Raw genomic sequence first — 17240 nt, forward strand, 5'->3', positions numbered from 1 at the left:
GCACATCAGGATGGGGAGTGTGTATTGCCTCACCTTATGATGAGAAGTCTTTTAAAGAATTCATGTCCTCCCAATAGATCCACAATGAAAAGCAAGCCTTTCCACATAGATCTTTGGGGGATGCTTAAGATCCAAATTATAGCAACTTCTATTCTTCTTTCAAGTATTCAACAATGTCACCTAAAATCTTTGGTTTAGTGTTGGTGTTCTGTTTGGAATAGGTGCTTCATTTCATTACTTTATGATATACATAAGGCCCTTAGGAAGAACAATGTACGGGAGGAAAAGTTCATGACTTTTGAGGTCTCAATCCACAAATGGCTGACTCCATTGCTGTGTCCCTGAGGTGAGTTAGAACATCATGGTGGAAGACTGTGGTGGAGGAAAGCGGTTCAGGAGTTTCAGAGGTCTCAATCCGTAGATGACTGACTCCATTGCTTTGGGGACAGAGGGGAAGCAAGCATCATGGCAGAAGAGAGTGGCAGAGGAAAGAAGCTCAGGATGTGGCACCAGGAAGCAGAAAGAGACTCTAAAAATTATTCTTATCTCATGGGACATACAAAATGGTAGACCAAACCGGGCAATGGGCCAGATTTGGCCTATGGGCTATGGTTTGTGTCTCTTCTTTGATGTCTTTTTATTGGGGTTCATTATAGTTATCCCTCCACATCTGTGGGGGGATTGGTTCCAAGACTCCCATGCAGATACCAAAAATCTGCAGGTGCTAAGTCCTGTCCATAACTTGGCGTGGTATTTTCAGCTTTATGTTTTTGCAGTGTGGGGGCTGGAACCCAGGGCCCATGCATGCTGGGCAGGTGCTCCACCCCTGAGTGGCACCCTCGCCCAAAGGGCATGTCCTCTCCTGTGCTCGAGGTGGTTGCTAGGTGACTTACAGTGCCTAAGACAGTGTCCATGCTATTAAGTAGTTGTTACACTGCATTTTTCAGGGGATAATAAGAAAAAAAGGTCTGTATATGTTCAGTGCAGACAGAATTCTTTTATAAATACCTTTTTCTCCACTCTTATTTGGTGGACTCTGGAGACATCACAAGGCCAACTTGCTGTCTGAATCCCTGGGATTTATTTATTCAGTTCCTTCTTCATGACTATTCTAGGTAGTTTCCTTGTCACAGTTAACAGACAACACATATAAATATCCCAGAATCTGCACCTGAACCTATCTGCAGGGTAAAAATCTAGAAAAAGAACTGTGGGATCCACAGCAGAGCCCTTTCCAAACATTTAAGTAAAGTATAACCTGGTTGCCCCTGCGCCAGATCAGGCCTCCGAGGGCTTCCTGCGCAGCCCACCAGCATCAGATCAGGGCCGGCCTGCTCTTCTCCGGTCAGAAGACACCAGTCCCCTGTCCTCTTCTCTAGTTGTGCATGAGGCCAAGCATCTTGCTGTCCACATGTGGACAGTTGGAGTATCTTGGTAAATGTTCATGTGGTGGTGTTTTTAAAAATGATTGCACTGGGTGCAGCTTAGCATGCATGGAGGCCCTAGGTTCAATCCCTAGCACCAGGGCAGAAATTGTGTGTGTGTGTGTGTGTGTGTGTGTGTATACAGATATACACGTACACACACACGTAAACATGAAAATATTATGCTTATCTAGAAAATTTAGAACATACAGGAAAAACAAAAAGAAACATACCCCCCTGTCATGGCACCACGTGGGTACAGTTGGTCACGTTGTGCATTCCTTCTGAAGTCAGGACAGAACATGTCACCCTGGCCCTGCCTCCCAGTCCACTGCTGCCTTGGCCCCTCCAGGAAACTACAGTAACTCGTTCTGTACACCCTCCAGTTCCTTGTGTGTGCGCAGCCAACAGAAGTACTGCTTTCCCGTCTCTCCTCTTGGTCCCCAGGTTACGCTTCATACGCGTAGGCAGCCGGGGTGCACATCCTGGCCCCAGGTATGGTCTGGAAACCTCCCTCTGTGGGGATGGTGGGATTCATTTCCCCAGTACATGCCATGCTGGTGGGCACTGGGCTGCCCCCAGGCTTCAGCTCTCCATGTGGAACTGCAGGAAGCACCGCTTACCTGCCACGTTCCACATGTGGCGGTATCTTCTTTCACTTCCTGGAAGCTTGTTGGCTGGAGTAAAGCAGGTGTGCACTGACAATTTGATCACTCCTGGTGAACTGCATTCCTCTGGGGTCGTGGCAGACTGTCCAGTGTACTCAAAGTGCATGAATGTCTTTACTGGACCTTGACTCCTTCCTAGTGATGAGTTAAAACATGTTGCTCTGAGGTGCTCTTGATATGCATTTCTCTTAATCCAAGTGAGGTTGAACATCTCTTCCAATACTTGAGCCTTTTGTGTTTTCCTTTCTCATCATATCCTTTGTCCCATTTTTCTTATCTGGTTGTTATTTTAGTGATTTCTAGAGACTCTTTGTATATGAAAGAAATGAGCTTTGTGCTCTGAATCACAAATAATCTCCCCAGTGTGTCATTCGACTTGTGACTTAAGTCTGTGGTAAACATGTGTGTCTCTGCATTTTTAATGAGAATGAAGGACATTTAAATTTTATTTTATATTTTTAAACTTTCCATTTTAAAGTAATTTCAAACAAACAAAAAAATCAGAACTAGCACAAAGAATACCAAGGAGTTCTTTATTCTTTAACCAGATTTGTTAGATATCTATTGCTGTGTGATAAATGACCCCTAAAACAGCAGCTTAAAACAACAAGCATTAGCGCATCTCACAGTTTGAGTCAGAATCTGGCGGCAGCTGGTTGGCCGGTGGTCTGGCTCTCATGAGGTCGTGGTCAAGATGTCGGCTGGGGCTGCAGTCACTAGACTCCACTAGGCTGGGAATCCAGTTACAGGCCCTCACAGGCCACATGTAGCTTCCCCCAGGGGAGGAGAGCAGGGCCAGGGCTGCTCAGAGTTGCAGTCCTTTTTATGACCGAGTCTGGGAAGTGACATTTGCCATTCCAGATTCCACGGGCCACAGACCACTCCTGGTTCAGTGGAGGAGGGGATCGTTAGGGCCGTCTTGGAGGCTGGCCGTCCACCCTGTGGGCCCATGTGTCAGCCGTAGTCAGAGCTCTCACCGCGCATGCCCATTTTGTCCTCGGAGTCGTCCGGACATTGCGGACAACACGCCCCCTTGACCCCTTAGTGTCTCGGTGCGCTGTCTCGGCCCTGGCGACGCGGCACCCTCTTACTTAACCGTCATACTGTTGTCAGAGTCAGTAAGTGCAGACTGGATGCAGTGCCGGTGTCCGCTCGGCTGCCCACGATCCCCTTTAACCCCGGGCCTTGTCCTTCGGTTCCCTGAGGCTCTCCAGCGCCTCCCTGTGGAAGGCGTGTAGGGTGAGTGGCCAGCTCCCTGGTCCCCCCTAGATCTGCCCCTGTGTCGCTGGCCTTCTGAGGTGTCCCTTTTCCCTCCTGTGAGTACTGCGACGGTGGGAGTCCCTGCGAGCAAGTACCTGAATGTTCTTTTATTTCTCTTTCTCTCTTTTTTTGTGGTACTGGGGACCAAACCCAGGGCTTCAGCATGCTGGGCAAGTGCTGTACCGCTGAAGTACTCTCCCGGCTCTTTTTCCTCTTAAATTTTAAAAGTGAAACAGGAGGTCAGAAATGTCCCTGGAGGGCACTGACTCACCCCTGCCTGTGGGTTCCTGGTGCCGGATGCCTCTGTCTCCCCACCAGGCCCCTTCCCAGTGTACTTTATCACAGATTCCTGGGGGAGAGTTACCAGGCTCACAGTCCTAAGCTGCCTTGTGGAGGGTTACCTTGGGGACTGTCCCATCAGCCACGGTAGAGAACTGGGCTGCCCCCTGACCTTTCCTTGTAGATGGTCCTTTTTTAGGAAAGGTGTCTAAATTGTTTGGTTATTTTCATTGTGTTTTGTCTTTGAATTGTCCCCAAGTTATTCAGAGCCAAGCTTGGAAAGGATGCAGGAAGGGTCCCAGATTTGCAGGACAGAACTAGTGGTGACTGAAACCGTGCTGTCCTCACGGGAGGCCCACGGCGGAGGCCCAGCTTTGGAACATGGCAGCATCGGGTGGCCTTTGGCAGGTCACCTGAGCTCCCTGGCCCTGAGTCCCCCTCAGTCAGCTTTGGGAAGTGCCTCAGCAGTGTCTGAGTGGTGTCAGGCAGAGAGACGGGGCCCAGGACCCACCTGCCAGTGTCTCCCACCTGCGTGGTTGTGAATCCGGCCCAGCCAGGCCCCACAGCTGCCCTGCCCTCAGCTCCGCGGCCCAGGCCCCTGCCCACAGCCCGGCCACAGTGCAGCACTGCACTGTCGCTTGGCCAGGCCCTGGCAGTGCTGGGTGCTCTGCTCTATTCCTGCTGCTCCCCGCTCCTGGCCTGCACCTCACGCTGGGCTGGGGCTGCCCCTGCCGCCCGCCACTGCTTCCTCGCTGCTGCCCACCCCAACCCCGCAGGACTTGCCTTCATCTGGGAGGGGGCAGAAGAGGGGAGGGCAGAGGGCAGAGAAATGTGGGGGAGACAGGTGGGGGGACTGGGGGGGCGGCGTGTGGGGGTGGGGACAGGGAGAAGGTGAACTGAGTGGATGGGAGGGGTAGCCGCGTGGGGTCCTTCTCAGGACAGGTAGGCACAGAAGGGGGCTCGGTGGGGTGGCTGGGGCCTCAGTCCTTGGAGCAGTGGGACCCCAGACTGGTTCTGACCCCTGCGCCTCCCTCTCCCTCCCCTGCCCAGATCCCAGCAGCGGCTCCACTGAAGGGCCCCGGCCCCTCCTCGTCCCCCTCACTACCTCACCAGGCCCCTCTGGGAGACAGCCCCCACCTGCCCTCCCCGCACCCCGCCCGGCCCCCCTCCCGCCCCCCCCCTCCCGCCCCCACTCCCGCCCCCCTTCCCAGCCCCAGAGCTTGTCCCGCCCCCCCTCGGAGCCAGCCCTGCACCCTTGCCCCCCACCCCAGGCGCCCCCCACTCTGCCTGGCATCTTCGTTATCCAGAACCAGCTGGGCGTACCTCCACCGGCCAGCACCCCAGCCCCTACTGCCCCAGGCCCACCCCAGCCCCCGCTGCGGCCCCCTTCCCAGCCACCTGAGGGGCCGCTGCCCCCCGCCCCCCACCTCCCACCTACCTCCACCTCCTCCATGGCGGCCTCCTCTGAGACACCCACCAGGTTGCCAGCCCCCACGCCTCCTGACTTCCAGCTCCAGTTCCCGCCTGCCCAAGGGCCCCACAAGTCCCCCACCCCTCCGCCGACCCTTCATCTGGTCCCCGAGCCCACCGCGCCCCCCCCACCGCCTCCTCGGACCTTCCAGATGGTGACCACCCCCTTTCCAGCGCTGCCCCAGCCGAAGGCTCTTCTGGAGAGATTCCACCAGGTAATGGAAGGCAGGGATGCTGCCGCCCCCCCACCCTTCTGCTTTATGGCTCCCTCATCCCGCCCTGGTGGTCTGACCACCCCACACCCAGCCTGTGCCACCCACCCTCAACCACCTGTCCCCTCCTCAGGTGCCGTCCGGAATCATTCTCCAGAACAAGGCTGGGGGGGCCCCCACTGCCCCGCAGACCTCCACCAGCTTGGGGCCCCTCGCCAACCCCACTGCCTCTGTGCTGGTCAGTGGGCAGGCCCCACCCGGGACCGCCACCGCCTCCAGCCTCCCCACTGCCCAGGCACCCATGGCCACCACAGGTAGGAGAGGAGCCCACACAGGAGAGGCCTGGGCTGAAGGGGTGGGGACTGGGGCAGAGCTGTGGGGTGTGCCAGCCCAGGTGTCACCCAGGCCTCACAGACCACAGGCAGGTGGTGGAGGCAGGGCTTGTTGCCCTGGTCCAGCACTATGTGTCCACTAAGGCCAGAGGACCAGGAGGAGATGGCAGGGTCCAGCAGGGGAGCACACACATGAGGAGGGCCTTCGTGCCAGTGACCCCTGGGCCCCGTCTCCCTGCCCCGCCAGGCCTCCCTCCTCTTCTTCCTGCCGAGAGCAAAGCTTTTGCCAGCAACCTCCCGACCCTGAGTGTGGCCAAGGCCGCTGCATCCGGGCCAGGGAAGTCCTCCGGGCTGCAGGTAAGAGGCCCTGGGAGCAGGGCTAGTGCAGGACTGGGGCGTCATCCGGGAACTGGGAGGCAGGGCCAGGGGGCAGGAAGAACTAGGACACCAGACTCTGAAACAGCCAGGTGGGCAGGAAGGGGCAGATGGGACCCCTGACTAAGCTTTAGAGGTCAAAGCTGAGAAGGATAGACGGGTACCGGGACGACTGGGTGACAGTACAAGGGCTGGTCCCAGGGTGGGAGTAGCTGACACAGACGAGGGACAGAGTCAGGACTCCAGGCAGATCTGCAGGTCGGGTGAGGCAGGGACGCCAGGACCAGAATGGCGGGCAAGGCGAGGCAGGCTGACCTGCAGACCCGGGAGATGTCAGGGCAAGCGTGAGAGGGCAGACCAGGGGCCAGGACACCCAGAGTAGGTGGAGATGACCGGATTTGCCAGAGGCAGAGGAAAGTCAGGGGACAAGCTGAGGAGGTCAGGATGAAGAGATCTAGAAGAAACAGGCGCAGCCGGCTGGGCGGGCAGACCGTGCAGATGGAGGGCCACACGTCAGTGACCCAGGAATGGGGTCCGCTGAGGAAGGAACAGAGACAAGCTTGTGCGGGGGGCAGAGGGGTCCCAGGTGGAGACACAGAGGGCTTAGGCCGGCTCGCCACCTTCTTCCCATCCCCAGCTACAGCCCAGAGCCAGTTCCCCTGCAGGCTTCTTTGAGAGGCTGGGGTCCTGCAGCTGGGACCAGGACCCCTGCCTCACCTGTGCCCCAGACTGGAGGGGGAAAGCGGGCCCGGGCCGGGGAGGGCGACCCTGTCATGCTTGTAGCTCGTCTCCTTCCCTCCCCAGTACGAAAGCAAGCTGAGCAGCCTGAAGAAGCCCCCCACGCTGCAGCCCAGCAAGGAGGCCTGGTGAGTGGCAGCCGCCTGTCCTGTGCCCAGCCCCTGCTACCCCAGGGCTCCGCCCCTCAGGAGTCTCTCCCCTGCCCCACCCCAGGCCCTGAGTTTCCCTCTCTGGAGAAAGGAATGTGGAGAGGGTGTGGGGGAGGGTTGGCTGGACACTGTGGCTGTGGCTTCAGGGGGCAGCAGCTTGGTCTCAGGGCCTCAGACTTGCTAAACTCGGCAGGGTGAATGGAATCGAGCGATGGGCAGGTGGGTGTCAGAGCTGAGTGGTGCAGGTGAGGGCACCTGCCTCAATGGGGAGGTGTGTGTTTTGAGAGGCAGAAAAGAGTAGGTGGGAAGCGGACACTTGCGGGTGGTGGGTGCTGAGTGCGTGGGACGTGCTTAGACCTGCTAGGTGCCGGAGCACAGCAGTGACAGGACCAGGTTCTCTGCCCTGGGTGTGCCAGGCCTGCTGGGCTTCTGCAAAGATGGAGATAGGCCTTGGCAGGAGGCAGTCCCATGATAAGGACACAGCCACTGTGGCAGGTGCCATGTCAGAAGACAGCAGCCAGGGAGACAGGATCCTGCCACCCACCCACCACCTCCCTGCTGCCCCGGAGGGCTCTGGGGCTAGGGGCAGGTGGACAGTGCCGACAGGTGGCAGGAGATTGAATAGCAGAAGCAGCTTCCAGTCCTTGGCTCTCCTGTGGACTTGGGGCAGGAATGACTCCTATTACCTTTTGGGGCCTCAGTTTCCCCTTCTGTAAAACGAGGGTGATGGTTGCACTGTTCCCTTTGGTTGGTGGCCCGGGAGTCAGTGAGATGGAGCCTGGGTTGGGCAGGTGTCAGCACAGGCTCCCACTGCAGGGTCCTTCCCCTTTCTGTTCCTCTGGGCTGGGGCTGGGGCTGCTTGCCCCTGGCCCTCACCCTCCTCTGTGTGTATGGTCTCTCCTCACCCCTTCCTGCCCCCAGTTTCCTGGAGCATTTGCACAAACATCAGGGCTCGGTCCTGCACCCCGACTACAAGACAGCCTTCCCCTCCTTCGAGGACGCCCTGCACCGCCTCCTGCCCTACCATGTCTACCAGGGCGCCCTCCCCTCCCCCAACGACTACCACAGAGGTGAGGCCTCCCCACGGTGCCCTCGACTCCAGGCCCTGGTGGGGACAGGAGGCCACAGGATAGAGACGGAGGAACGCATGCACACTTGACCTGTGGTCCCAGCTCAATCTGCGCCCTCATCTCTGGCCCCCTGTCACTTCTCTTCCTGGCAGTGGACGAGGAGTTTGAGACGGTCTCCACACAGCTGCTGAAGCGCACCCAGGCCATGCTTAATAAATACAGGCTCTTGCTTCTGGAGGAGTCCCGGGTAAGGTCCACGCCCCACGCCCGCCCACTAGTGACCTGGTTCCTTTCCTTCACTTCCCCTAGTGAGCAGGGAGGTTGGAGGTAGGCAGGTAGGCAGACCCCAGGACTCCCACAAACCCACTCTTGCTCCTTAACTTGCTGTGTTCTCTTCTCTACGCTGCCAGAGGGTGAGCCCCTCGGCCGAGATGGTAATGATCGACCGAATGTTCATTCAGGAGGAGAAGACCACCCTTGCCTTGGATAAACAGCTTGCCAAGGAGAAGCCGGGTGAGAGGGGAGGGGAGGGAGCAGTGCCCCCGACCCCACGCGTGTAGCGTGTAGTAGGATTATGGTGTAACCTGGCTGGGCTGCGTGGCCCTACCTGACTCCACCACTAGGCGGCGCTGCCTTCCCGCGTGGCGGGCTCACCTGAGACCGGGTGCCTTGGCACTGCTTCCCGCTTCCTATCTCACTGTTCATGCGCATGTCCATTTGTCCCCCTGGATCCCAGGATGAGGGAGTATTCTGCCATTCCCCGAGAGCAAGATAACTGGGGCACGCCCCACAAGGTGCCATCCTGTGCCTGGGTTTGAGAGCGAGTAGCCCTTTGTTGGCCCTTTTAGTGCCTCTCACAAGCCTCACCCTAGTGGCTGCAGGAAAGGGTGCTGTCAAATCCTAGCCATGGTCTTTCCGAAGTGTCCCCTTAGCCCTCGCGCACGTTCAAGTCTCACCACCTCCAGAGCTTCCGTGGAGAAAAGCACCATCCCTGTACTCTGCCACCAACATGGGATCTCCTGCTTTATTGAGCTCTGGACCTTATTTTTATTTATTGACTTTGTGTATGTGTGATGCTAGGAATCAATCTCAGAGCATCGGGATGAACCTTAGTTTTTAAAAAAGTAGCAATTGGTACTTAAAAGAGACCTGGGTGCGAGGGGTGGTGGTAGTGAAGTGGGATGGGAGCTCCTGGGGGGTGCTTCCCTAACCAGACCATAACTACCTGGTTCAGACCCAGCTTGGGCACTTAACTGGCCATGTGACCTTGGCAAGTTACTTAAGGTCACATCACCTCTTTTCTCACTTGTAAAGTGGGAGGCACTGTTACCAGTATACAATCCCTTAGTGAAACCCTGGGGGCCCTGCTGGAGAGGTATAGGCCTTCAGGAGGGTGACAGGGCACCTAGACCGGGTCTGACGGGCTCTGGGAGGCAGCCTGTGAGTACACACGTGAGCATTTCCGCAGTGGGTGAGATGGGCGTCCAGGCTGCGTGGGATTAGTCTTCACATCACTGCAGACCAGGTTTCTCCATCAAATAAGATACCCTGTCCCTCCACATTAAAAAAAAAAAAAAAAAAAGAGAGAGATGTATTTATGCTCACACGTGGAACAGTGCAGTCCAATAGCACGTTGTACGGTAGTGAAGATGTTATATGTGCTGGCCAGTATGCTGGAATGTGGTCAGTGTGACTGAGGAACTGCGCTTTGGGCTTTATATTCTTTTAATTCTTTCAACTCTTAAAAGGCCCCTGTTGGAGACTGCAGTTGTAGTTTAGGGAGGGCTTGGGGATTATTGATGCGGTCACACGGGCCCTGTGTCCTCAGGATTTGCAGAATCAAGACCTCAGCCCAGGCCTGCAGACAGCAGGTGCTCAGTGACACCAGCAAGTCTTAGCTCTGCTCCTCCGGCCTCGTCTCTCTCCTAACTCACGTGGGTTTTCTCTGCCCTCTGATTCTGCAGACGAGTATGTGTCTTCCTCACGCTCCCTTGGCCTCCCTGTCTCAGCCTCTTCCGAGGGTCATCGGCTCCCTGGGCATGGCCCGCCATCGTCCTCAGCTTCCGGGGCCTCCGCCCAGCCCCCTCCGCATCTGCCCACCAAGCTCGTGATCCGGCACGGTGGGGCGGGCGGCTCCCCGTCAGTGACCTGGGCCAGGGCGTCGTCCTCCCTGTCCTCCTCATCTTCATCCTCTGCGGCCTCATCCCTGGACGCGGACGAAGATGGCCCAATGCCCTCCCGTAACCGCCCACCTATCAAGACCTATGAAGCCCGGAGCCGCATTGGCCTCAAGCTCAAGATCAAGCAGGAGGCGGGGCTCAGCAAGGTCGTGCACAACACGGCCCTGGACCCCGTGCACCAGCCCCCGCCGCCGCCCCCCGCCGCCCTCAAGGTGGCCGAGCCCCCGCCACGGCCCCCGCCACCCCCGCCGCCCACTGGCCAGATGAACGGCACCGTGGATCACCCGCCGCCGGCCGACCGCAAGCCCGCTGTGCCCGCCGCCCACTGCCCACGCCTGCCGCTGCGGAAGACCTACCGCGAGAACGTCGAGGCGCCGGGCGGGACCGCGGAGGGCGCGGGCAGGGCCCGGGGCGGCAGTCCCGCACCGCTGCCCACCAAAGTGGACGAGGCCACCAGTGGGCTCATCCGCGAGCTGGCCGCCGTGGAGGACGAGCTGTACCAGCGCATGCTGAAGGGCGCCCCGCCCGAGCCGGCCGCCGTGGCCGGGCAGGGTGCGGGCAGCGGGGATCCGGGCTGGGAGGCGCCCCCGCTGCCCCCTGCCAAGCGGCGCAAGTCCGAGTCCCCTGACGTGGACCAGGCCAGCTTCTCTAGCGATAGCCCGCAGGACGACACGCTCACCGAACACCTCCAGAGCGCCATCGACAGCATCCTGAACCTCCAGCAGGCCCCCGGCCGGACGCCCGCACCCCCCTACCCCCACGCCGCCCCCGCGGCGGTCACGCCCAGCTCCCCGTCGCCTCTGCACAGGCCCGAGGCCTACCCGCCCTCCAGCCACAACGGCGGCCTCGGCGCCAGGACGTTGAACAGATAACACCGGGCTGGTCCTCCTCCAGGGGCAGTGGGCTCCCACCTGGCCCCTTGGGGGACTCGAGCCGGGGATCCCCTGACAGTTCTTCTTGCCTAAGTTATTTGAGTCACAAAGGCCTCCTCCCCCGCCTCCTGCCACTCGCGGGCAGGGTGGGGCGTGGGCTCGGGGGAGAGGGCTGCCCTGGAGAGTGGAGGGGCCGTCCTGCTTCTTGCTTCTTCCCACTTTCTGCCACAGCCCGCCCCTGCCTGGGGGCACGTGCGAGTGTTTGCCTGGGACGGGGGCGCCTGGTGGTTCCCACTGCTCACATCTGGGATTCACAGATCTTGGCCAAGCGCACTTGGGGCTGGGAGGGTCCAGATGCACCCAGCCTCTCCCCCGCGCCCCCCACAGGCTGTAAAAGGAAACCGGAGAAGAGGGGCGGGAGCCAGTGTCCCAGACTACCGGCCTTGCATCGTGGTGTGCGTGTCCAGCTCCGTGCCTGGCGTCTCCGTGTGTGTGTGTGTGTGTGTGTGTGTGTGTGTGCGCGCGCGCGCGCGTGCGTTCTCGCGCGCAGGTGAGAAAGGTTTCCACACGCTCCCATCCCTCCACTTTGAAATCTGAGCAACAGAAAACTGGGGGCCCCTTGCCCCCTCCCCAGCCGTCTTCCCTCTGCTCTTCCTGCCTCCAGCTGCCCGCGCCACATTTTGAAATCTCGGAGACAAAACTAGTACTGTAAGATAAATTTTTTTGTACTGTATTTATTGTGTATAACGATTTTTTTAAAGGAGAATTCTGTACATTTAGAACTCTTGTAAATTAAAAACTGATCCTTTTTTTAAAACTGTACTTACGCCCCTTCGGCCCCGTTGCTTTGCGGGGGGTGGGGTTGGGGTTTGGGAGCTAGGCCTGTGTGCGAGGGGTGGGGAGGGATTTCTGACATCCCATTTTTTGAGCACCTTCTGGATACCAGGCCCCCAGGTACGGCATGAACAAGACAAAGGAGACCCTTTGAATAAGTGATCCGAAGAGGCAGACAGTGAACAGGCACGGCCAGGGCAGGCAGTTCTTAACATTCTGGGTAAGGTTCTCTGATCTCCACAAACACTCCGTGGGAGAAAGGGGCCTGGGATCCTCTGGCCACCATACTGCCATCATCTGATCCTTATGTCTTATGTTCATTCCTGTTTGTTTGGTACTGGAGATTGAACCCAGGGTGCTTAACCACTGAGCCTTATCCCAGCCCGTTTTATTTTTATTTTTATTTTATTTTTTTGCGGTGCTGGGGATCAAACCCAGGGCTTTGTGCTCGCAAGCACTCTACCAACTGAGCTATCTCCCCAGCCCACCGTTTTATTTTTTTATTATGAGACAGTCTCACTAGGTTGCTTAGGGCCTTGCTAAATCGCTGAGGCTGGCCTCGAACTTCTGATCCTCCTGCCTCAGTCTCCCAAGTCACTGAAATTATAGGCGTGTGCAGCTACACCCAGAGTATGTTGCTGTTTAAAATTATCTTTTAAAATGTATACAATCAGCTCTCCACATCCCTGGGTTTCCCATCTGTGGATTCAGCCAACAGGATAAAAAATTCTTCTGTTAAAACTGTATCCGTACTACACATGTACAGACACTTTTTTATTATCACTATTTCCTAAGACACGCAGCATGACAACCATAAAATAGCATTTACATTGCTCCAGATAAGGACTGGTCGTCTAGAGATGATGTGAAGCATACAGGAGGATGTGCATAATTATATGCAGACACTATGCCATTGTATATCAGGGACTCCAGTAGGCGAGGGTATAGGGATCCACAGGGGGTCCTGCAACCGGTCCCCAAGGCTAGCCAGGGTTGCCTGTGCTGCAGACTCCCTGGCACTGAACCCAGCCAACAGTGTGGAACTAGTGCCTGGGGTGCTTAGCCATCTCCCTTCCATGAGGCGCCTCCCAGCCTTGCGCTTGGTAACTGAGGCAGCTCTCCAGCTCTCCACTTGGGGCATTTTAAACAACGAATCACTCCAAAAGCACCAAAATGTGGTACCACATAAAAGGATGCTTGCTGACAGTGTGAGCACTGAAAGAGGAAGGAAGGCAGGGTCCTCTACTCTTCCACCTTGCCTGGGAACACTTGTGGGGCTGACTCGCCATTTTGCAGCCCTCCGTGTGTTGGTGGAAGTGCCGAGAGTATTGACTTCAGGCATACAAAGAAATTTTGGCGAGTAGGTGGATTCACGAATATGGCTGCTGCAATCCTAAGGGTGGCTGTATCCAACAGTTACAAGTAAAATCAAGGCATGTTGGTCTCCCTGGACTTCTGTGACAAAATGCCACAGACTGGGAGGCTTGACGCAACGGCTTAACACAATGCCCATTCTCAACGGAGTTACCCTTTGTGTAAACTAGAAAAAGGTGCCCCTTTCTCCTACACCCCTCCTGGATTTGGGAGGTGAGCAGGATGCTAACCCCCTCTCACCCAATCGGAGTGACTTGTGCAGTGAACAACCTGTTCAATTGCACAGGACATTTCTCAGCATCAGGTGGCAAGGGAGGTTATATTGGAGCAGGGCTGTGCATGAAATATAGCGGGGAATAACGGGGGATCTCTGGCCTAAGAGCATCTAAGACTCAAGGTGACCAGTGTGGCTGGAAACTAGGGAGCAAGTGGCAAAGGGCAGAGGTAGGTCAGGAGGGAAAAAAGGAATGCCATAGACTGGGTGGCTTGACGCAACTGCTTAACGCAACACCCATTGTCAACGGAGTTACCCTTTGTGTAAACTAGAAAAAGGTGCCCCTTTCTCCGCTAGGACCTGCAGCTCCCTGGAATGCCTTGGGTGAGAGGGGACCACAGCAAGCTTCGGAGCCTTGGAGGACAGTGAGCTGACTAGGTTCACAGGCGCCCTCTGGCGGCCAAGTGGGGAAGAAGCGGGGCGGGGCGGGGGCAACCCACCCAGGCCACGGTGGCGGCGGCGGTGCCTGGACCAGGGCTCTGCGCCCTTGTTCTCTGCAGACCCCTGGGGTTGTCTGTCGGTGGGAAGCTGCTAAATGGGGCCTCAGAGGGATAGGCTAGCCCGCTTCCTAGCTCTAACGGACTCCCTCCTCGTGTGAAAGAGCATCGTGGGAGAAGGGCAGTTCTCCACGTCCCTGGATCCCAGGACTCTGCCCCCTGATGGCCACATTCAGAGGTGGGCCTCCGTTCTGGAAGGGTGACTGCATGACGCCCGAGCCGAGGAAGGCGGTGACTAACGTTCCATGAACATAACCTCGTGGGCTCTCTTGCTCGTGCTCAGGGTAGCCTCCGTGGAGGAATCCAAAGCCCCGTCTCTTGGGTGAGGAGACAGAGGTCGGAAAGATGCAGGAAGCGGCGGTTTGAGTTGCAAGTGGTCGACTGAAAGCGCAGGTTCTTCGCCTTGATTTTCTGGGAGCCAAGCGCCAACAAGAAGCTACAAAATAAGCTTCTTTGCTCCCAGGTCCCCCAGCAGCATCTTGGTGGCTCTCTGTGTGTGTGGGGTCCCCCTTCCCATGCTGAACCATATGGATAAATCAGGAGGCCCTGAAGGGCTACTCCATGGCCCAGGGAACAAGGACACAGATCAGGATTGGAACCCAAAATAGACAGCATCCAAATGTTAGCCACTAAAATCCCGACACGCTGGCTGGCATCTCCACCCATTTCTTTTCTTTTCTTTTCTTTTCTTTTTTTTAATTTATTTTTATTGCAAACAAATGGGATACATGTTGTTTCTGTTTGTACATGGAGTAACAACATACCATTTGCATATTCACAAATTTACATAGAGTAATGATGTTTGATTCATTCCATTATTTTTTTCCTTCCCCCCCACCCCTCCCACCTCTCTTTTCCCTCTATACAATCCCTCCTTCCTCCATTCTTGTCCCACTCCCACCCCCCATTAAGTGTCATCATCCGCTTATCAGTGAGATCATTCCTCTTTTGGATTTTTGAGATTGGCTTATCTCACTTAACATGATATTCTCCAATTTCATCCATTTGCCTGCAAATGCCATAATTTTATTATTCTTTATAGCTGAGTAATATTCCATTGTATATATATATATACCACAGTTTCTTTATCCATTCATCAACTGAAGGGCATCTAGGTTGGTTCCACAGTCTGGCTATTGTGAATTGAGCAGCTATGAACATTGATGTGGCTTTATCTCTGTAGTGTGCTGATTTTAAGTCCTTTGGGTATAGGCCGAGGAGTGGGATAGCTGGGTCAAATGGAGGGTCCATTCCGAGTTTTCTAAGGAATCTCCACACTGCTTTCCAGAGTGGCTGCACTAATTTGCAGTCCCACCAGCAATGTATGAGTGTACCTTTTTCCCCACATCCTCTCCAACACCTATTGTTGCTTGTGTTCTTGATAATCGCCATTCTAATTGGGGTGAGATGGAACCTTAGTGTAGTTTTGATTTGCATTTCTCTTATTACTAAAGATGTTGAACATTTTTTCATATATCTGTTGATTGCTTGTAGATCTTCTTCTGTGAAGTGTCTGTTCCTTTCCTTAGCCCATTTGTTGATTGGATTATTTGTATTCTTGGTGTAGAGTTTTCTGAGTTCTTTATATATTCTGGAAACTAGTGCTCTATCTGAAGAATGAGAGGCAAAGATTTTCTCCCACTCTGTAGGTTCTCTCTTCACATTGCTGATAGTTTCCTTTGCTGAGAGAAAGCTTTTTAGTTTGAATCTATCCCAGTTATTGATTCTTGTTTTTATTTCTTGTGCTATGGGAGTCCTGTTAAGGAAGTCTGATCCTAGGCCAATAAGGTGAAGATGTGGACCTACTTTTTCTTCTATTAGATGCAGGGTCTCTGGTCTGATTTCAAGGTCCTTGATCCATTGTGAGTTGATTTTTGTGCAGGGTGAGAGATAGGGGTTTAGTTTCATTCTGTTGCATATGGATTTCCAGTTTTCCCAGCACCATTTGTTGAAGAGGCTATCTTTTCTCCATTGCATATTTTGGCCCCTTTGTCTAGTATGTGAAAATTGTATTTATTTGGGTTTGTGTCTGTGTCCTCTCTTCTGTACCATCGATCTACCTGTCTATTTTGGTGCCAATACCATGCTGTTTTTGTTACTATTGCTTTGTAGTATAGTTGAAGTTCTGGTATTGCGATACCCCCTATTTAATTCTTCCTGCTAAGGATTGCTTTAGCTATTCTGGGTTTCTTATTCTTCCAGATGAATTTCATGATTGCTTGCTCTATTTCTGTGAGGCACGTCATTGGGATTTTAATTGGAATTGCATTGAATCTGTATAGCATCTGTATAGACCTCATTGATGAGGTCTAGAAGTTTTCTGGAGGAGGTTTTTGGATCCTCTAAATATAGAATCATGTCATCCGCAAATAGTGACAGCTTAAGTTCCTCTTTTCCTATTCGTATCCCTTTAATTTCTTTAGTCTGCCTAATTGCTCTGGCTAGAGTTTCCAGGACAATGTTGAATAGAAGTGGTGAAAGAGGACATCCCTGTCTTGTTCCTGATTTTAAAGGGAATGGTTTCAGTTTTTCTCCATTAAGAATGATGTTGGCCATGGGCTTAGCATAAATAGCCTTTACAATGTTCAGGTATGTTCCTACTATCCCTATTTTTTCTAGTGTTTTCAGCATGAAGGGGTGTTGTATATTGTCAAATGCTTTTTCTGCATCAATTGAAATAACCATGATTCTTATCCTTAAGTCTATTGATATGATGGATTACATTGATTGATTTACGGATGTTGAACCATCCTTGCATTCCAGGAATGAACCCCACTTGATCGTGGTGCACAATTTTCTTAATATGTTTTTGGATACGGTTTGCCAATATTTTGTTAAGGATCTTAGCATCTATATTCATCAAGGATATTGGTCTAAAATTTTCTTTCCTTGATGTGTCTTTTCCTGGTTTGAGTATGAGGGTGATATTAGCTTCATAGAATGAGTTTGGTAGGGTACCCTCCTTTTCTATTTCCTGGAATACTTTGAGAAGTATTGAAATGAGTTCTTCTTTGAAGGTCTTGTAGAACTCGGCTGAGAATCCGTCTGGTCCTGGGCTTTTCTTGGATGGTAGATTTTTAATGGCTTCTTCTATTTCATTGCTTGATATTGATCTGTTTAAATCGTGTATGTCCTCCTGGTTCAGTTTGGGAGGAACATATGTCTCTAGAAATTTGTCAATGTCTTCGGTACTTTCTATTTTGTTGGAATATAGATTTTCAAAGTAGCTTCT

The 17240-nt window shown here is 54.3% G+C and overlaps 1 protein-coding gene across 1 annotated transcript in view; it reads left to right on the forward strand.

The window, feature by feature from the left end:
* The window catches only part of BICRA (BRD4 interacting chromatin remodeling complex associated protein), a 71446-nt gene extending 59595 nt beyond the window's left edge, over positions 1-11851 (forward strand). The window contains 9 exon segments of the mRNA XM_079119039.1: positions 4682-4804; positions 4807-5316; positions 5447-5627; positions 5893-6002; positions 6825-6886; positions 7829-7977; positions 8130-8224; positions 8388-8490; positions 9942-11851. Of these exon segments, the coding sequence (XP_078975165.1) occupies positions 4682-4804; positions 4807-5316; positions 5447-5627; positions 5893-6002; positions 6825-6886; positions 7829-7977; positions 8130-8224; positions 8388-8490; positions 9942-11029 (2421 nt within the window). The 3' untranslated portion in view covers positions 11030-11851.
* Positions 11852-17240: the final 5389 nt, after the last annotated feature.

The sequence above is a fragment of the Sciurus vulgaris genome (assembly GCF_902686455.1).
Source record: "Sciurus vulgaris genome assembly, chromosome: 17".
NCBI classification, from domain to species: domain Eukaryota; kingdom Metazoa; phylum Chordata; class Mammalia; order Rodentia; family Sciuridae; genus Sciurus; species Sciurus vulgaris.